The sequence below is a fragment of the Sciurus vulgaris genome, assembly GCF_902686455.1.
Source record: "Sciurus vulgaris genome assembly, chromosome: 6".
Lineage (NCBI taxonomy): Eukaryota > Metazoa > Chordata > Mammalia > Rodentia > Sciuridae > Sciurus > Sciurus vulgaris.
Genome location: NC_136466.1, coordinates 137,124,223 through 137,146,211, shown reverse-complemented (window position 1 = coordinate 137,146,211; position 21,989 = coordinate 137,124,223). Strand labels below are relative to the sequence as shown.

Genomic DNA, 21,989 nt, shown 5'->3' with positions numbered 1-21,989 from the left:
AGAGGTTTACACAGCCATGTTCACTGCAAACTCTGAAACTTCATTCAGTCCAATATTTATGATTTGTACACTTTTCTGTACACAAGTCATTTAAAGGCATTTAAATATATGTATCTCCCTAAAAGATGCTCACAGCAGAATTTGTCTCGTGGTCACATTTGTAGTGCTTGGTTCACAGTGGCCACATGAGAAAGTAACAGTTCAGAGTGAATAATGAAATGGTGCTTGAGGCTGTGCCCCTTTTTTGGGGGGCGGGGGAGATGGGGATTGAACTCAGAGGCACTCAACCACTGAGCCACATTCCCAGCCTTTTTTTGTATTTAGAGACAGGATTTCACTGAATTGCTTAGCACCTTGCTGCCACTGAGGCTGGCTTTGAACTCATGATCCTCCTGTCTCAGCCTCCTGAGCTGCTGAGATTAAAGGCATGCACCACCACCCCCAGCTTAGAGCCTGTACCCCTTTTTCTAGGATCCTTTCTTCCATCTCTCAAGTAATTTAATCTTGACTCCCTCTAGTCTGACAAAGCCTTCCTCCCACAAAGCTTTTACAATTGTCCTCCATTTCTGTTCTTTCCTTGGTCTATGATCTTTATTAACCTATTGATCTACTTAATACATTTCTTATACTCTTTTTAGAGAAAAACATGAACATCTTCCAAATTGCTAAAAATTCTCTAAATTTATCACTTAGCATTTATTGGCATTTACAATAAACAGTTCATTAGATATTGCTTTTTCACAAACAGGATCGTGTATTAAAGTATACAGAGTAAATCTATAGAGCAGTAATTTCCCTAAAGGAACCTATAAGCTACTCATAATATTCTTTAACATTGTTTTCTCGTTTTATGGATTTAGAATGCCAACAATCTAGAAAAAGTCCTGACTAACAACACTGTGCAGATACAAGATTTAGTACTATTGAATTCTAACAGTAATGGGACTCTAGCCAATCCAGTGTTAGCTACTGATAAATGAAACTGCGTTGGCTTTTTTTTTTTAAGTTGTAAATGGACACAATAATTCATTATGTGGTGCTGAGGATCAAACCCAGGGCCTCCCTCATAAGTGCTAGGCCAGCGCTCCACCACCGAGCCACAACCCAGCCCCTGCTTTCGCTTTTACTGTGTAGATATTCTAACGCTTTGTTCAGGTGGTTGATTTCTAGATAAAATCAGAGCTAATTTAGTGGAGACAAAGATCACAATATTTTAAGTACTCAAATTTGGTCAAGCACTATGTTTTACATTTAAGTACTCTGTTAAGAAAGGTACACAGACACTTTGGCCATGAACAAAGTCACACCGCCCCCCATTTAGTTTTCCCAGAGTTTAAAAAAGAAAGACATTATAACCAATGAAAAATGAAGTTTTTCTTTATTATGCCATCTTTCTAAATCAAGGTACTTGAAATTGTATACTCAAAGCATACGTAAGCCACAGATTGATTTCTACCCTACCTCCAATTTACAGTTATGTTTCATGTGGAATTTCATTCATCTTGTCAAGAGAACTCACAATGAAACTCAGATTTATATTTTGGGTGGGAAGGTGGGGGAGGAGTTAACAAAAAAGATGTTTAGACCACACACGTTTTTCTTTCATTCCAATGGTGTCACTACATCCAGCCACAGGCTACCACACATTAACGCAGTGTGAATGGTATCACTACAAGATCAAAAAGGGCAGTGGCAAGGGAGGGAGGAAAGAATTTTATATAAAATTATCTAAAACTCTGAAAAACTACAAAAGTATCTTAAGAAAAATATAATCAAAGTAAAAGCAATGGTATTTATTTCAGTGAAATTATTTTAAATTATATATGATATATTAAGCTCCTATATGTCCCAACTTGGTAGAAAAGTTCCTCTCAGTGAGAAATCAATTTTAATGGCAAAATTTTTACATATCAGTAAAATCTGTTATATTTAAAACTATGTATACAGTACATTTCTGGCAAAAACCTTATACATCTTTCATTTGTCAAGACAAAGTAAAAATATGGTTGCATAAAATCACAAAAAATATAAATTGTTGAAAAGATAATAAAAAAAGATTTTTAAAAATCATTTGCATTGACTTCCCTTACAACTTTAATATTAGTAAGAATCTGCAAACTACAATAAATCTGAAAATTCTGTTGTAACCTTGACACACTTAACCAAAAATTGTCATGTCCAAGCTTAAAAAAGAATTTACTGCAATAATCTGCATTATCATACTATTGTACAAGTGCAATATTTAAATATCTTCAAAATAAATTCAATAACTAAAATGAATCACAATAACTTAGAAGCAAAGTTTACAAAATTAACAATTTTTAGAAGGTCCTATTTAATTAGTTCTTCCTTTTATCCCTCCTCCCCAGAAGAGTTTATAGAGTATTACTTAGTTCTATGTACAAATCTGTAACTTTAAAAATACAGTCTTCTGTTCTCAACAACAGGAATATAATGCTGCATTTAGAGAGCCCGAGTAAATCAATATCCCCCAGAGGACTACATACAAGTTATAAATACAGTTTTGAACTCATATTTACGTGGAACTTCAATTACTTTATACATCTTTCAAACCCGAAGTTGAATAAAACAAGCCCTGGACAAAAAGAAGCAAGGTTTTTGTTTTGAATTCAGTGCATCAGTCTAGAGGTACTAGAGTCACCGTTAACTAGAGTAACCATTTATGCAAGCTATCACAACATCTAATTACATTATTATCTGATAAGTGCTCACTGTATGTGCCAAAAAACATCCTAATACAACAGGAGGGAAAAAAAGCTCCCTTGCAATGGTAAAATGCAGTGCTGAAAACAACCCAGGGTCTTCACGTGACAGGCACTCTACCACTGAGCTCTATTCCCAACCCCAATGTAAGTTAAAATAATATAATGCAAATATGGGTAATACAGCATTTTTTATTTTTTATCAGGATACACATGATACCAACTGTATCTGAGGTGACTTTTTAAATCTGCATTTACACCTAGTATGTGATGCTATCACTAAGAGAAAAAATACATAAGTCAGGGATCTTAGGAAGATTAGACATTTTTAAAGAGTTCCCATAATGCTGATTTTTTAAAAAAGTAATAAAACCTGAAGCAAACTTGACCATTTAGAAGCACTGATTTATTCCACATTTTAGAAATAATAATGTTATATCTGACTAAAGAAATATAATGAAATGCAATGTGTAAGCTTTAACTGGATCTTGGTTTGAAATGATCAGCCAAAAAAGAAATTTGGAGGGCAAATGGGATAACTTAAATATGGAATAGCATTAGAAGACATTAAGAATATTAATTTTATAATGGATTTATAGGGATTTTTAGGAGACTATCGTGTTTTCGATAGGCTTTAAGTATTCAGGGGTAATAAACATATCTATAGCATCCGAATGGTTCAGAAAGAAAAGCACATATATAAACACACAAATATATATGTATAACTACCTATATGTTTATACATATATGGATATAGAGAAAGCAAATATGGTAAAACATTAATTAATGAATCTGAGTAGTAGCTAAATGTGATTACTAATATAGTCTTTCAACTTTTTCTTAAAACATGTTCATAATAAAGTTTTAGGGTAAAATCAGATCCAAGCATTTAAAGTCTGTAAGATGTATTCCTATGTCCTGAACCAATTTAAAAAATACACAATCAAATGGCTAGACATTTTTGCATACATTCAATACTGGCTGACATGATGAGCCAGAGTAAGTTGTGAAATTGGCAAAAACAACATGATTATTTACAGTATATGCAACTCAGCTCTTGAAGCAAATAGAGCACTTTATATACAAAGTATTTTGGGGGACATTAATAATTAAACTTAGTGCCTAGAGTATTTGAATATATAAATTCATGTGTATTCGAACTTACCAAGCTAAAGAAGAACTTTAATTTGAGTCTAATATCTGATACGACTTATAGTACAGAATTTGAAGAGAGGTATACAGAAGTTATCCAGACAATTTATACTGTTGGAAAATGCTACCTATTGAAGAATTTGAGGATTCCAGAAAACTATATCACCTATAAAGTTCTATGGAGATGCTAGGCAATATTTGTTGAATAAATTTATGAAGCAACACATCAACATGTAAGAATATATGAAGGCCTTTACGGTAAATTAATATTCTACAAAGCCCTGTATACACTAAATATAAAATAGCCAAAAATCAAGTGAGCCTGAGAGATATAATCCATTGTGTGTGTATTATATAATGCTGTATACCTATTGAACAACAAACAACAAAATGATCTTAATTCATTCTGCACATTACGCTTTTAACTATTAATCATATTTCAATCCCTGTGCAAACTGCATTCCAAAAGGCCAATCCTTAGTTATAATTATATATATATATTATATATATAACTTGATTACAAATGGAAGCATTTAGCTATAATTTACTATGCATGCTTATTGCTATTAAAGAAATAAGCAAGGTTTTAGGCTTACTGTGCAAGAATTTTAATTAGATTTGCACACATTTCAAAAAATTCTATTGTGTGACTTCCAGGTCTTGGAGTTAACTCAACAGGAGAAGAGTCAAGTGAGGTCACAGATGAGGTAAGAGAAACTTCTGAGGATTTTCCTTGAGCCTCAGCATCTGAGTCATTCCTTTGGCAAGATCGATAGTTGCTAATTGATCCCGATCTCTGTGGAGTAGCAGTCCCTGATTTGGCTTCTGTAATTTCATCTGGATAAACAGAATTTCAATTTATTATATTATATGACCTCCCCACAAAATTTTTTAAAATATTGCATTTGCTTCTTTAAGTGAGAATATTGACCAGATGTCCAGAACATGTTTATTTTAACCTCCTTCAAAAATTGAGGCAATATGCCTGTGTAAAACTAGTCACTTTTTTTTAAATATAGTATCTACTCCCCTAATATAGTTACTCATTAGTCTTGCAACCAAAGGTTAAGAACCCAGTAAACTAATAACCTGGGATTTAATAAATATCATTTTCTAGCAATAAAACTTAATCCTTCTATATTAAAATCATAGCATTGGTTCTCTTGAATATGGAACATATAATGAGAATATTCTCATTCATGCCTTATTTATTGATTTTTTAAAAAAATGCGCCCAAGAGAAGTTGTCATCGTCCAAGCGAACAAATGAGCAAATGAGTAAAGGTAAGTTTAAAACACAAGTCTCCTCTAACTTCAGCTCAGGCTCTTCACTCTCCACTTTCTCATCAAGCCTCATTTAAGATCTTATAAAAGAACAATAATTCCAATTTTAAAAAATCAAATAAAAACTATTTGAAACCAAAATACAAAAACAGTAAATGGTCATTCAATTGTAAACACAGGTGCTAGTAAATCTAGGCTTGAAATCTGATTAAAATGGAACAAAAATAAAACCTATTCTATATCTCAAATTGTACTAGTATGTGCTAGCAGATATATGCCATCTGGACATAAATAGAAAATCAGGTTTAGCCAGCATAACATGACTCAAACTTGTGATGTTCTGATACTATAATAGCTACTATATTTGAGTTTATAAAGAAGAAAAAATTCATAGGTGAACCTTATCTAATAATTCTATATAATCCTCTGTAAACAATGCTGGCCCCATAACTTAACTCAATTGATTTGGTCAACAAAGAGTAATAGTCATACCAGGATACAAATCAACATTAAAAAAATCAAAAGCTTTTCTATATAACAACAATGAATATGCTGAAAAGTGAATCAGAAAAACAATCCCATTTACAATAGACTTTAAAAATAAAATAAAATACCTAGGAATAAATCTAACCAAGGAGGTAAAAGACCTCTACATTGAAAATTATAGAACACTAAGGAAAGAATTGAAGAAGACACCAGAAGATGAAAAGACCTCCTACGTTCAAGGATAGGCAGAATTAATATTGTTAAAATGGCATACTACCAAAAACACTAGACAGATTCAAGGTAATCCCCATCAAAATACCAATGACATAGTTCACATTACTAGAAAGAAAAAAAAAAAACTGCTTTAAAATTTATTTGAAAGAATAAATGACCCAGAATAACCAACCAATTCTAAGCCAAAAATGCCAGGCTAGAGGCATAACAATTGCAATTATACTCCAGAACTATAGTAACAAAAACTGTAAGGTACTGAAATAAAAAGAGTTAAAGATCAATGGAACAGAACAGAATAAACAGAGATAAACCCACACATATACAGTCATCTCATTCTTGAGTGAGGTGCCAAAAACATGGGGAAAAAAGACAGTCTTTTTAAACAAATGGTACTGGGAGAACTAGTTATCCACAAGTAGAAGAAAGAAACTAGAACCTCATCTCTCACCCTGCAAAAAAGTCAATTCAAAATGACTTCAAAATGAATCATGGGCTGGGGTTGTGGCTCAGTGGTACAGCACTTGTCTAGCACGTGTGAGGTACTGGGTTCAATCTTCAATACCACATGGAAATAAAAATAATAAAATAAAGATATTGCATTCATCTACAACTAAAAATATTTAAAAAAAAAAATTAATCAAAGACCTAGAAATTAGACTAGAAACTTTGCAACTTCTTGAAGAAAATGTAGTATCAACACTCCAACGTACAGGTATAAGGAAGGACTTCCTCTATTGGCCAAAAGCTCAGGAAATAATAAATGGAGCAGAATCAAATTAAAAAACTTCTGCACAAAACAGGAAACAAAAATGTGAGGAGAGAACCTATATAATGGGGGGAAATCTCTGCCAGCTACTCTTCTGACAGAGAATTAACATCTAGAAGTTGTGGAGAACTCAAAAAACACCAAATTAAATAAATAATAAATGGGCAAATAAGCTAAACAGACACTTCTCAAAAGAAGAAATACAAATGGCCAACAAATATATGAAACAATGTTCAACATCTTTAGGAGTTAGGGAAATGAAAACCAAAACTACACTGAGATTTCATCTCGCTCCAGTCAGAACGGCAGACATCAAGAATACAAACAGGATGTGGAGAGAAAGGAACACTGTGACATTGTTGGTGGGATTATAAATCAGTACAACTATGAAATCAGTATGGAGGTTCCTCAAAAGACTAGAAATGGAACCACCATATGTCCCAGTTATACCATGCCTCAGTATTTATCCTAAAGAATTAAAGTCATCTTACTATAGCAATACAAGAATACCCATGTTTATAGCAGCACAATTCACAATAACCAAATCAGGGAGTCAGCTTAGGTGTCTACCAACAGATGAATGGATAAAGAAAATGTATCCATGAACACAATGGAGTTTTATTCATCCATAAAGAAGAATGAAATTAAGTCATTTGCAGGAAAATGCATGGAACTTGAGAGCATTATGTTAAGTAAAACAAGCCAAACTCAGAAAGGTAATTGTCATATGTTCTCTCGTGTGTGAAAAGTAGAGAAGAAAACAGAAAAGTTTAGGGGAAGGGATCTCATGAAAATTAAAGGGAGACCAGTAGAGGCGGGAAAAGATCAGGGAAAGGGAGAAGAGGGAAAGGGGAACTACTGGAGACATGACCACATTATGCTGTTATATCATGTGCATGTAAGAATACATAACAACGAATCCACTATTACGTATAACTATAATGCACCAATAAAAATATGGAAAAAAGTATATTTACAACCTTGTATTTAACTTCAAAACTAATAGTAAATAAAAACTTACAGAAATGTGAACATTTATTTCTAAATAAAATATTTTATCTTACCAAAATGAATCACACACAAAAAAACAGAAATGTGGCAGGAAACTGTCATTTTAGGATCAAAATGTAGCTTGGCTTTAAGGATTTTATAAGACAAATTTAAAATGACAATAGACTATGAGATTACAAGAGTAACAAGATTCACAAATGTTACGTGTCAAAAAGGCACAATGCATATTCCTTTGATACTGAACTTCTAGGAAGAAGTCAACAAGCTTCAAAAGAATCAAAGACTAAAAGCCAAATTAGGTAACAAGTTCTAATAAACGATCTGTTTTATTTTATATGATGTACATACCATCAATACTACGGAAATCCAGTAAGTAAGTTCTACTATCCACTTGGTATAACTGTAGACTCATTTTGGAGTAGGTGCTTGTCACAGGATTCTTCCTTCGTACACGCAAATAATAAGGGTTTACAACCTAGCACACAATATTGACAAAAAAAAAAAAAAAAAAAAAAAAAAAGCCAAATCAATTCTTCCATAAAATATCTTTTAGACTACAGGTTTGCCAAATCTGTTAAATACTTAGAAAGCTCCTTCTTACCTTCCATTCGTAATCCAATTGTTTAATTGCTCTGCATACTTCTGCCATAATATCATTTGGTCGACTTTGACTTCTAATTCCCAAATGCCATTTTGCTTTCCTTACACCTTGGTGTTTCGATTTCTGTGGATTTAATTCGTCCAGAGTATGACGTGCCCTTGGTGTTTCAGCAACCAAGAATGGTACTCTTTCAGGATGGGGTCGAGTTAAATGGTGATCATCAAGGAAAGAATCAGGTGGGCTTGTTGCCAAGTAGAAATCTTTGGCTTCATTCATTATTCTCCTGTTATCTATTATGAGGTGGTAGGCAACCGCCAACGGGTCCTGGTGATTTCTGTTATAAAGGCAGCTAAGAACTTCCTCTTCTGAGCATTCAAATTTTTCACACACTTCTTTTAAGGCTTCATCATCAATCATGGTTGAACTATACGATGGATCCTCAGGGAAGAGATATTTTGGAAGGTCCTGTTTAAACCATTCATGCTCCCTGAGAAAAATGCAGGGTCAGAAGGATTTTGAGCCAGGACTGAAATTAACAGCTCTGAGGAATTTAAGATATGAAGTAATTTATATTTATATCCATGTTATATTATAACTATCATATTTTTAAAAAGGGATTTTCTTCTTCTAGCTCACACTTTCTTGTATATATTAAGGGAAATGTTCCAGACTCCCTTTAACTTTAAGGACTGATGTAGCAATGGGAAAAGAAATGTCTGTGCTTGCATTTCGAGTTTTGGAACAAGTGACAGTGACAAAACAGCTTATTTCCAGCTCAAAATAAAAAATGTTTTGTGGCTTCATTGTAATATTTTCTTTTTAAGTTTTTTTATAGATGGATGTAATACCTTTATTTTACTTATTCATTTTTATGTGGTGGCGAGGATTGAACCCAGTACCTCACATGTGCTAGGCAAGCATTCTACCACTGGGCTACAACCCCAGCCCATTATAATATTCTTTTGATACAATGTTGAATAAAAAGAATCTAACAATGAAAATAGTAGATGACTTACATTCATTTCGTTCTTACTATGTGCCAGGCTTTATGCTAAACAATTCATATATATAATCTCCTGCCATCACTAAAACAACTAGAGGAAGATAATATTCTTGTTTTTTTTTTTTTTTTTTTAGATGTTGATAGGCCTTTATTTTATTCATTTATTTGTATGTGGTGCTGAGAATCAAACCCAGTGCCTCATGCATGCTAGGCAAGTGCTCTACCACTGAGCCACAAACCCAGCCCCCGCATCCCCTGTCATAAATGAAGTTCAAGAAGATCAAGGATGGGGGCTGGGTTGTGCTCAGTGTCACAGTGCTTGCCTAGCACGTATGAGGAGGCACTGGGTTCAATTCTCAACACCGCATACAAATAAATAAATAAATAAAGGTTCTTCCAAAAAAAAAGATCAAGGATCTTGCCAAGTCGGGATAGTAACAGGCAGAGTCAGGACCGCACCCAAATTCCAGGTGACACAAAAGAACATGCACTGAACAATTTCCTATCTGAATTCCCTAACTTCACACATAAGAGGATATATTTAATTGAACCACGTCAAAAACTACACTAAAAAGGGATGGGAGGGCGGGGAAACAGAGGAAAACACCCAAAAGAACAATGGTTATTTTCTAGGTGATGGAAATAAAAATAATTATTCTCCTCCCCTCTCTGTGTGATTTTTCAATTATCATATTTTACATTTTAATTGGAAAACAATATGTAAAACAAATACATTTCTCACTTAAGTATTTTAAAATATACACTTTAGAGAATTTCTGGCTTATTCTTCCGCTCTGGTAGTAAAATCATACGCTAAATTCATGCTCTCTTTTGTACCTCGTCTTTTAGCATATGGAGTAAATGAAAGGAAATCAAGCTTCAACTTCCACATATACTCCTCACTTGTGACCCTAATGCTTTTTTTATTTCTATTCCTAGATTTATGATTTCTTTCTTCCTTCTCCCTCCATGTGAGAAAAGTGTGAACTATCCATCAGAAAAACCAAAAGAAAACTTCTAAGGAAAACAAAAACAAAAATTTAAAAATAAAAAAAGAACTGTGGAAAGCAGTATGGAGATTCCTCAGAAAACTGAGAATGGACCCACCATTTAACCCAGCTATCTCACTCCTCAGTTTATACCCAAAGGACTTAAAATCAGCATTCTACAGTGATGCAGCCACATCAATGTTCATAGCAGCTCAATTCACAATAGCTAGACTGTGGAACCAACCTAGATGCCCTTCAATTGACAAATGGATAAAGAAACTGTGGTATATATACACAATGGAATATTACTCAGCCATAAAGAAGAATAAAATTATGGCATTTGCTGGTAAATGGATGAAGTTGGAAAATTACATGCTAAGTGAAATAGGCCAAGCCCAAAAAACCAAAGGCCGAATGTTTCTCTGATAAGTGCATAACAATATATGATGAGGGGGCGGTGGAGAGGGGAAGAGAAGAATGAAGGAACTTTGGATAGTGTAGAGGAAAATGGGTTGGGAGGGGATGGGGGACAGAAATGTAGCAGAATAAAATAGACAGTATTACCCTACATATATGTATGACTACATGAATGGTGTGAATCTACACTGTGTACAACCATAGAAATGAAAATTTGTACCTCATTTGTGTATAGTGAATCAAAGTGCAGTCTGTAAAAATAAAAAAATTTCAATAAAAACAAACAAATAAATAAATAAATAAAATATAAAAAGGAAAGAAGGAGATAATAATGGCAGAAACATGCAGTTTACGGTGAAGATTTTTAAGTCATTATCAGAATTGGTTTGCCTAAATTTGAGAAGATCTGTCATCATCACCTCTACCTTATTTAAACTACAAAGTTGAGACGTAAAAAAATGCAACACTGGGGCTCAGTGGTAGGGTGCTTGCCTCACATGTGCGAGGCGCTGGGTTCGCGATCCTTAGTTCCACATAAAAATAAATAAGTATATTTTTTTAAAAATGCAACATTGCCTTTTATCTATACAAGAGCAATTTTACATCAGTCAAGGTAACCTCCATGAAAAATATTATTAATTAAAGTTTCCCTTGAGATTAACAAGATACAAAACTACTCAAACAGGACCACAAATTTACTACTAAAAAGTATTCATCCTGATGGGAATACATTAAGATGAAATCTGAAGCATATACTCCAGAAAATCCTAAAGAACCAATATAAAATTTAAGAAATATCCTACAGAGCTATAGTAACAAAAACAGCATGGTATTGGCACCAAAACAGAAGAGAAGACACAGAGACAAACCCACATAAATACAGATATCTCATACTAGAAAAAGGCACCAAAAACATATATTGGAGAAAAGATAGTCTCTTTAAAAAATGGTGCTGGGATAACCAGAAATCCATACATAGCAGACTAAAATTTAACCCCTATCTCACAACACACACAAAAATCAACTCAGAGGATCAAAAACCTAGGCGTTCAACCAGAGACCCTATAACTACAAGAAGAAAAAGTACATCCAACTCTCCATCATGTTAGCTTAGAAATTGACTTCCTCAACAAGACTCCTAAAAGTGCAAGAAGTAAAATCAAGCATCAATAAATGGAATGGAATCAAACTAAAAAGATTTCTTCACAGCAAAGGAAACAATCAAGAACGTGAAGAGAGAGCCTAAAGAATGGGAGAAAATCTTTTCCACCTGCACCTTAGAGAATTAATCTCAGGATATATAAAAAACTCAAAAAACACCAAAACAAATAATAACACAATCAATAAATGAGCAAAGGAACTGAAGAACAGGCACTTCACAGAAGAAGAAATACAAATAGTCAAAAAATATATGAAAAAATGTTCAACATCTCTAGCAATCAGAGAAATGAAAATTAAAACTACACTAGATTTCATCTCACTCCAGTCACAATGGAAATTATCAAGAATACAAGTAACAATGAATACTGGCAAGAATGTTAGGAGAAAGGCACACTCATGCATTGCTAGTGGGACTGCAACCACTCTTGAAAGCAGTATGGAGATCCCTCTGAAAACTGGAACTGGAACCACCATTTGAAACAGTTATCCCACTCCTCAGCATATACTCAAAGGGCTTAAAATCAGCATACTACAGTGACTCATCCACATCAATGTTTATAGCAGTTCAATTCACAATAGCTGAGCTTTAGAACCAGCAGGGCATTAAGTGGATAAAGAAAATGTGCCATATATGTACAATGGAATATTACTCAGCCATAAAAAAGAATGATTTTATGACTTTTGTCAGTAAATGGATGGATCTGGAGACTATTATGCTAAGCAAAATAAGCCAATTCCCAAAAATCAAAGGTCAATGTTCTCTTTGATTATGTGGATGCCACCATACAAGGTAGAGGGAGTCAAAGAATAAAAGTTCAGTAGATTAGACAAAAGGGAATGAAGGGAAGGGAAGGGAGGACAGGAACAGGAAATGAATATGAATAGTGGAATGATTCTGTCATAACTTTCCCATGTACATATCCTAATTAGAATAAGATATACTCCATGTTTGCAAAAATATGTCAAAATTTATTTCTACTGTCATGTATAATTAAAAAGAACAATTTTTTTAAAAAATTAAAAATAAGAAGAAAATTTAAGTAATAACCCACCCAAGGGCCTTTTTATTCTCTGTTAAGTTTTTTAATGTTTGGGGACATATGTTCAGTGCTGGGCTCAAACAGGGTCTCATGAATGCTTGGTAAGAGCTCTACCATTGAGGTATATCCCCAATCCATCATTAGCTTTTTTAAATTTAAAAAATAATACAATGAGGAGGGCTGAGGTTGTGGCTCAGGGGTAGACTGCTTGCCTAGCAGGTGTTGAGGCACTAGGTTCGATCCTCAGCACCACATAAAATAAATAAATAAAATAATGTTATGGGATTGGGGTTGTGGCTCAGTGATAGAGCGCTTGCCTGGCACACGTGAGGCCCTGGGTTCGATCCTCAGCACCACATAGAAATAAAATAAAGGTTAAAAAAAATAAAGTTATGAAAAAAAGTAATACAATGAAATTGTAACAATTTCAAAACAGACACATAAGTAAAAAATAAAAGTTCTCCCTCTAACCAATTTCACTTCCCTAAGTATCAATTCAGCATGTTTTTAATACCACAATGAAATAAGTGTTTATACAATGTAATTTTTTTCACATAAAACTGGGCTATCCTGTATATTCTATTCTACAACTTTTCCTTTCAGTTAGCAGAGATCATGGATATATTAGATCTGATCTTTCCAATTGCTTTATTACCTGATATCTTTTATCGTGGCCCTCTTCATGGGATCCACCTGCAGCATATGTTTCAAAAGGCTAATCACAGAAGGATTTAAATACTGAGGAGTATAAAAAATTCCATCACATATCTTCTTAAAAAGAGTCGGCACATGATCATCATCAAATGGAAGGGTTCCACACAGTAACGCATAGAGAATGACCCCACTGCTCCATATGTCTACCTCTGGACCTGCATATAATCTGTAATGGGAAACACCAATTGCATTAAATAATCATTAGTGATGTCAGACTCAATCAAAATTTCAAATATGGATATTTCATAAAGAATTATTAATCAAAACATAGGTTTTATAGCTACTGCTGTACATTTCCCATAAATATCTTAATTTCATCAGTATTATCTTAAAAACAAAAGTGAAGTTTTGTAAATTACAGACCATAAGTAAAATTCTATTCTTACACCTTATTACCACCCTCAAAGGAATTCCACCAATAGGGCCAAACCTCCAACAAACAGATCACTATTGAATTTAAAACATTTGGTTACAAAGGAGAGATTAAATTATTTGGTGATATATGGAGCCCATTTTTTCCCAACATACTGGGACCCCCCAGGAACCCTACCAAGGTAGAAGTGGCCAAAAAGTAAGCCAAGGTAAGTTGTTCATAGAATATTTTAAACTCTTATTTAAGATATACTATAGACAATTGCCTCAACTAGCTGCATACTAGTTAAATTATCTGTTCAGTCTAGCTTCAAGGAAAAAAAAATTTAATTAATAAAATTACATTGTTGAACTGTTCAATAAAGTAAAAGTTCCCAGTCGCCCAGATCTCAAACACTTCATCCATACTGGGAAAATCAGATTCAGTAATAGCAGTTGCATATATGCATAATCACAACACATTTCTTTTTACTTAGTTACACTCTACCCAGTTTCCAGGTTCTGGATTGTTTTCTTCCCAAAAGAATTAAGATCAACAAACACAAATAAAATAGTAATTTAAAAACTAATTTGGGACATTAAGTTAATATAAAAGATAATGATGAAAGATGACAAATCTAAAATTAGGTACTCCTGCCTTATTCATAGTTACGCTTTTACACAAATAACATTTCTTCGGGCAGTCTGGGAAAACAAGCTTATGAAAAAAATATATTTTTTTCATTCTGAGTTAATGAAGATATGAAACATTCAAAGAAATGTGCTTGCAATGAAAAGTTACTAAAAGTTCTAATGGTTAATTTGAATGTCAACTTGATTGTATTAAGAGATGCCAAGGATTAAGAGGCTTCAAAGAGGATGTGTCAATGAGGATGTGTCTAGGAATGATTAGCATGTGGATTGCAAATTGAAGTGGAGACCCTCCCTAACCATGGGCAGCAACAACCAACAGGATGGTGACTTAGATGAAATAAAAGTTGGAAGAACAAGGAAGTAGCAGCAGATGCAAGCTTGATTTTTCTTGGATGGGTTCTTGCTGCTGTGATCGCCTGAGGCTATCAGATTCTTGCTCCTTCACTCTTCCAAAGCAGATTCTGCCAGGGATTCTCCAGGGAGTTTTCAGACAAGGGTGGCAATGTTGACCCTCTTGTTCTAAAGCTTCAGCCTCTTGGACTGCGCAGCTACTGGTTCCTCCAGCTCTCCAGCCTGCAGACAGCCACTGTGGACTAACCAGCTTCTGGTCATGTAAGCCAATTCAATAAATCTTCTTTTTATAATCATACTTCCTATTGATTCTGTTCCCCTAGAGAACACCAACTAATACAAAAGTTAACTATAAAATCTAACAAACAAACTTAAACATGTCTGTTTTTTATTTCAGTGGTCTTTTAGAGGTAAAGAACAAACAGTTACTCTTAAAAAAATTATATTTTCCAAAGTATTTAAAAAGCTGTCCTATGCAGACACCTTCATGTTCTCTATGCTGATGGTTAGTAGATTGATAGGGCAGAATTCTTACAATACTCCAATCTCTAAAACATTTAAAGAATAAATGATACAGCATAAATGAACTCAAAGGATTTATTTTTTTAATGGGGCACTATAATTAAATCTAACAGAAAAATTCATTTTGACATATCTGTACATGAACAAACATAATTCAGTCAATTTCATTCCCCAGAACCTCCCTATTTTCTCCCTTTCTCTCTTCCTGATCTCCTTCCTCTATTCTACTGGCCTCCCTTCTACTTTTATGAGATCTCCCTTTTTTGTCCTTTTTCCTCTCATATAAGAGAGGAATGATACCACCCTTAACTTTCTGAGTCTGGTTTATTTCATTTAACATGATGCTCTCCAGTTCTATCAATTTTCCTGAAAATTACATCTTTTTATTCTTTGTGACTGAATAAAATTCCATTGTGTATACATACCACATTGTTATGGCTATTGTGAACTGCCCTGCTACAAACATGGGCATGCATCTATTATGGTAGGCTGACTTTATTCCTTTGGATAAATACCAATGAGTTATACAGCTAGGTCACATACAGGATGGTTGCATTTCTAAGTTCCATGAGGAACCTCCATAGTGGTTCTAATTTACAATCCATGTAAGTGAATAAGTGTTCCTCTCCCCACCACATCTTCACCAGCATTTATTATTTGTATTATTGATGACTACCATTCTAATTGGAGCAAGTTAAAAATCTTTATAGTTTCAATTTGCATTTCCTAGTGTAGTTCTACATATCTATGTGTAGTTTGATTGCTGGAGATGTTGAACATTTTTAAATACATTTGTTGGATATTTATACCTCTTTTGAGAAATGTCTGTTTAGTTCATTTGTCCATTTATTGTTTTATTTTAATGTTAAGTTTTTGAGTTCTTTACATATTCTGCATATTCTCTCAGAAGAGTAGATGGCAGAGATTTTCTCCCATTCGGTAGGCTCTCTCTTTAGGTTGTTTCATTTGCTGTGCAGCTTTTAATCGGATGCCATGCCATTTATTATTTCCGAGCATTAGAAGTCTTTGCTTGCACCTGTATGTTGAAGTGTTATCCCTAATTTTTCTTTAAGAGTTGTACTGTTTCTGGTCTAATTCTTAGGTTCATTTTGAGTTGATTTCTGTGCAGGGTGAGACAGAGGAATCTAGTCTCATTCTTCTACATTTGGACATCCAGTTTTCCCACTACCATTATTAAAATAGCTGTCTTTTTTCCAAAGTATGCTTTTCGTGTCTTTGTCAAGGATCAAGCAACTGTGTCTGTGTGGATCTGTCTGTTCTCTACTCTATTCTATTGGTTTACGTGTCTGTCTCTATGAACGTGCCCGCAGTGTTTGTCACTATAACTCTGTAGTATAATTTGAAACCGGTGCTGCGATGCCTCCAGCATTGCTTTCCTGCCCATGACTGCTTTCAAGTTTCTGGATTTTTTATTCTTCCAAATGAATTTTAGGCCTGTTTTTCCTAGTTCTGGGAAGAATGGCATTGGTATCTTGTGGAGATTACACTAAATATATCATCTGTAAAAGGGCCATTTTTAACAATATCAATTCTACCTATTCTTTTTTTTTTTTTTTTTTTAATTTTTTACAGACCACATTTTGATTCATTATGCACAAACGGGGTACATCATTTCATTTCTATGGTTGTACACAATGTAGATTCATTCCATTCGTGTAAACATACATGAACCTAGGGTAATAATGTCAGTCTCATTCCACCATTTTTCTAACCCCCCAATTCTACCTATTCTTGAACATGGGAAGCCTTTTTATCACTTAGTGTCTTCTTTTTTTTTTTTAAATGGACACATACCTTTACTTATTTATTTCATGTAGCGCTGAGGATCAAACCCAGTGCCTGACACATGCTAGGCAAGCACTCCACCACCGAGCTACAACCCCAGCCCCCACTTGGTGTCTTCTTCAATTTCTTTCTTTAGTCATCTATAATTTTTATGGTAGAGGATTTTTACCTCCTTGGTTAGACTTATTTCCATTTTTTTGTTTGTTTGTTTGTGAGACTGTTGTGAGTGGAATTGATGGAATTATTTTCCTGATTTCTTTTTCAATGGATTCATTATTGGCATCTTCTAAGTATAGAAACATAACAAGTACAAACAGTGATAGTTTGATTTCTTCTTCACCTACTTATACCCTTTTGTTTCTTTCCCTTGCCAATTGCTCTGGCTAAAATTTCAAGTACTATATTGAATTAGGTCAATTGTTCCTCATTTTAGAAGAAATGCTTTCAATTTTTCTCCATTCAGTATAATGTTGGCTTTGGGTTTATCAATATACAGCCTTTGTGGCTTTGAGGTAAGTTCCTTCTACCCCTACTTTCTTCAGTGTTTTTATCATGAATGGGTGCTATTGTGCATAAGATATGGTGCAAGCACATGTGTAGGTAGTGCAAGAATATTCAGAGGTAAAATATGATGAGGTGTCGTCTATCTAGTGAATTATTCCAATGATGTGAATTAACTGGGTGGTAACTGTAAGTAGGTAATGTACGACTGGAGGAGAAAGGTCACTGGGGTCATGCCTTTGGGGTTTATATTTTGTCCCTGTTTAACAGATCTCTCTCTGCTTCTTTGTTGCCACGTCCTGAGCTGTGTTCCTCTGCCATGTCCTTCTGCCATGAGGTTCCACCTCACCTTGGGCCCAGAACTATGGAGTTAGTCATCTGTGAACTGAGACCTCAGAAACCATGAGCAAAACAAATTTTTCTTTGGAGGGCGGGGGGTCAAGTCTTCAGGCACAGCAATGAAAAGCCAACTAAAAAACAGGTAATAAATTTTATTAAAGGCCTTTCTGCATCTATTGAGATAATCTTGTGACTGTTAACTTTAATTCTATTTATGTGGAGAATTACGTATGTTGATTCCTATACATTAAACCATCCTAGCATCTCTGGGATGAATCTAACATGATCATGTTGTTAAAATCCTCTTAATGTGTTATTGAATATTATTTGCTAATACTCAATCAAAGGCACTTTACTGCCCTACAGTTTTCTCTCCCTCACATGTCCTTATCTAGTTTTGGTATCAGGATAATACTGGCTTCATAAAATGAATCTGGAGGTTCCCCGGCCCCAGCACTGCCTCCTTGGTTTCTACTTCAAAAATAATCTGAGGAGCATTGGCATTAGTTCTTAGAAGTTCTGGCAGAATTCAGCTGAGAATCCATCTATTTCTGGGCTTTTCTTTGTTGGAAGGCTTTTTATTATTTCTTTAATGTCAATACTTGTAAATTGTTTAGGTTTTTGATGTCCTGATTCAATATTGATGTCTAAAAATGTATCTATTTCTTCTATATTTTCCAACTTATTGGATATAAGTTTTCAAAATAGTCCTAAGAGACCCTCTGAATTTTTGTCATGTCTGTGGTGATATCCCCCTTTCCACCTCCTATTTTACTACTTTGGGACTTTTCTATTACTTTTGGTTAATTTGATTAAGGGTTTATCAATATTGTTTGTCTTTTTAAACAATGAACTATTACACTGATTCTTTATATTGGTCTTTTTTATTCCCTATTTCATTAATTTCAGCTCTGAAAATATTTCCTTTTTTCTGATTTTGAAACTAAACTCACTTTCATAATGTCCTAGAAGTTCTGGTATGCTGCATCTATTCAAGTTTGATTCTCAAAAATCTTTTAATTTCTCCCCAATTTCTTCTATGAACTACTCATCCTTCAAAGTATATTGCTCAATCTCCATGAGTTTCTATAGTTTCTTCACTTTTTCTTGCTGTTGATTTCTAGTTCAATCCATTACGATTTAATAAGATGCAAAGGATTATATCTACTTTTTTGTTATTTGCTAACACTTGCTTTGAAACCTAAAATGTGGTCTATTATGCAGAAAGTTCCAGGAGCAGCTGAGAAGTATATTCAGTTGTTGTTGGGTGAAATAATCCACAGATTCTGTTAAGGTCACCTGCTATATAGTATTTTATATGTCTGAAGTGTCTTTACTGATTTTAAATCTGATGATCTATCAGTAAGAGGCGTGTCTTGAAATCTCCCAGTATTATTATTGTACTAGGATCTATCTGAGCATTTATGTCAAGTAGTGTTTCTTTTATGTAATTAGATAAGCTGACATTCAGGGCTTATACATTTACTCTCATTACATCTTTCTTTTTGCTGGATTGTTCCCATACAAGTATGTAGCAATCTTCTTTTTCCCTTCGAATACATTTTGGCTTGAAGTCTGCTTTTTCAGATACGAGAGTAGCTGCTACTACCTGCTTTCAGGCTCCATTTGCAAGGAATATCATTTTCCCTCCTTTCTTTTCTTGCCTGTGGATACCTTCACCTGAGGGGTCTATCTCTAGAAGGCAACACAAAATTGGTCTTGTTTCAAATCCAATCTTCCAGTTTCTGTCTTAGAGAGATAAGACCAAAATTGACATGCAATTTTATTACAGAGGTGTTAATTATTTCCTGAACTTTCATTTATTTCTAATATTTAATCCAATCCTAATTCTCATGTGCTTAACTACTCTTCTAAGTTTTATTCTTCCCTGAGTTCTGCTGTTTTTTATTGTTTTGCTTTTTAAATTCTTCTTTGTGTAGGGTTTTTTAAAGTATATTCTGTCATGCTGGCTTGGCAGTCCTGAATTCTTTTAGTTTACGATTACCTTGAAAGTTTTTTATTTCCTCTTTGATTCTAAAGGACAGCTTTGCTGAATACAGCAATCTTGGTGGAACTTATTTTCTTTAGGGGCTTAATGCTTATCATCTCAAGCCCACCTGGACTCCAGAGTTTCTGTTTAGAAATTAAATGTTATTCTGATTGGTTTATCTCTAAATGTAAAATGATGTTTGTTCTTCTCTTGAGGTTTTTAAAATTCTGTCCTTATCCTGCAGGTCAGACATTTTATTTATGAAGTGCAGTAGAGAGTTTTGTTTTTGGTCTATCTATCTGGAGTTCTAAATGTCTCCTCTATCTTGGGAATTCATTTCATTCCCAAGACTTTAAAATGTTTCTGTTCTTGTTCTCACTGACTAGGTTAATCCATGCTCTTAACCTGTATTTCTGGCTCCTGCCTCAATGCCAATTATTCTTAAGATTGTTCTCTTAAGGTTGTCCCACAGTTCTTTTTTATTCCGATCACATATTCTTTCTTTTCTTTTTCTTTTTAATATCATCTGAATATTCAAGACAGGAACCTTGCCTTCAAGATCTGAGATTCTGTCTTCTATTTGATTAATCTATTGGAGGGTCTTTCAACTCAATTTCTTATTTGATATTGAGTCTTTCATTTCAAAGATTTTTGTTTGACTCTTTTTCAGAATCTATTAAAATGCTCTTGAGTATCCTGTATTTTCTCCTTTATTTCATTCCTTAGATCTTCTTTAAATTCATGAATCATTTTAACAATCAACTCTTTGAATTCTTTGTCTGATATTTTACTCATTTCAGTATCTGTGAATTCATTTGTTGGAAGATTATAAACATTTGGAGGCATCTTGTTATGGATTCATTTGTTAGAGAATTATAAGTATTTGGAGGCACTTGTTGGTCTGCTTCATCATGTCCTATACTTACACATCTGTTGTGATAAATTCCATTTTCTCTTTTATGTATTGTTTCCTTTTATAATGAGTAGTTATCTGTTTATAATAAGCCCTGGGCTGGGAATTTATCTTAGCTTCAACACATCAAATTAGCATAACCAAAGTGCTAAGTTTTGGCCAGGTGCGCCTATAATCCCAGCAGCTCAGAAGGCTGGGGCAGGAAGATCTTGAGTTCAAAGCTAGCCTCAGTAACTAAATGAGGCCCAAAGCAACTCAGCAAGACCCTGTCTCTAAATAAATATAAAAAAGGGCGGGGGATGTGACTCAGTGGTTAAGCCCCCCTGGGTTCAATCTCTGCTACCCCCCCCCAAAAAAAAAAGGTGCTAAGTTTAACAGTACCCCTTTAAGAGGAAAGTAACCACCAGTAGTAATGGTAATTTAAAAGCAAATCATATGCTTAAAAAGTTATTACTAAAGATCTCTACTACTCTATTAACCAAAGAAAGTAAGAAGTCTGAGAATTTTATAAATACTTCAGTCCAATTTCCCAAGACACAATCTCATCATGAAACCCAAAGCTACAAAATGCTATCTATTTGAAAAATTAAAGCTACACATTATACTTTTAGTTCTTCATAGGTAAAGAATAAAACAGTCCTAACTAGTGGGTATTTCAATATTACCCAGGTTTTTAGGATCTTAACCACCTACCCCTAAAACACATCAGCTTTAAAACTTCAATATTTTCCACCAGGGAAAAAAAATTAAAGTACTGTCTTCTAACTGATTTAACACAGTGTTAATTTGCAAATCAACTTTGTACTCTATAGAGTCCTTAATCTCTTTCACTTATATATTATTCTTAAAACAGAATACTTACAGATAAGAAAATGAGCCTTATATTTATTTCACTTTACTAGAATTAAATGATACTATATTTCTTTCCTTTCACTAGAATTACATATGACAAAATCTAGGAGAAAAAGTTAATTATAAATGT

The 21,989-nt window shown here is 34.1% G+C and overlaps 1 protein-coding gene across 4 annotated transcripts in view; it reads right to left on the bottom strand.

Moving 5' to 3' along the window:
- The window catches only part of PRKAA1 (protein kinase AMP-activated catalytic subunit alpha 1), a 39,336-nt gene that overhangs the window by 222 nt on the left and 17,125 nt on the right, over window positions 1-21,989 (bottom strand). For 3 of the 4 annotated variants that reach the window (XM_079145075.1, XM_079145076.1, XM_079145078.1), the window contains 4 exons: window positions 13,522-13,746; window positions 8,257-8,743; window positions 8,004-8,130; window positions 1,360-4,712 (listed from right to left, as the gene is read on the bottom strand). In XM_079145075.1, coding sequence (XP_079001201.1) covers window positions 4,468-4,712; window positions 8,004-8,130; window positions 8,257-8,743; window positions 13,522-13,746 — 1,084 coding nt within the window. In that variant the 3' untranslated portion in view covers window positions 1,360-4,467. Of the gene's footprint in view, window positions 1-1,359; window positions 4,713-8,003; window positions 8,131-8,256; window positions 8,744-13,521; window positions 13,747-21,989 lie in introns of those variants that run through there. The other variant, XM_079145077.1, reaches the window with a different exon arrangement.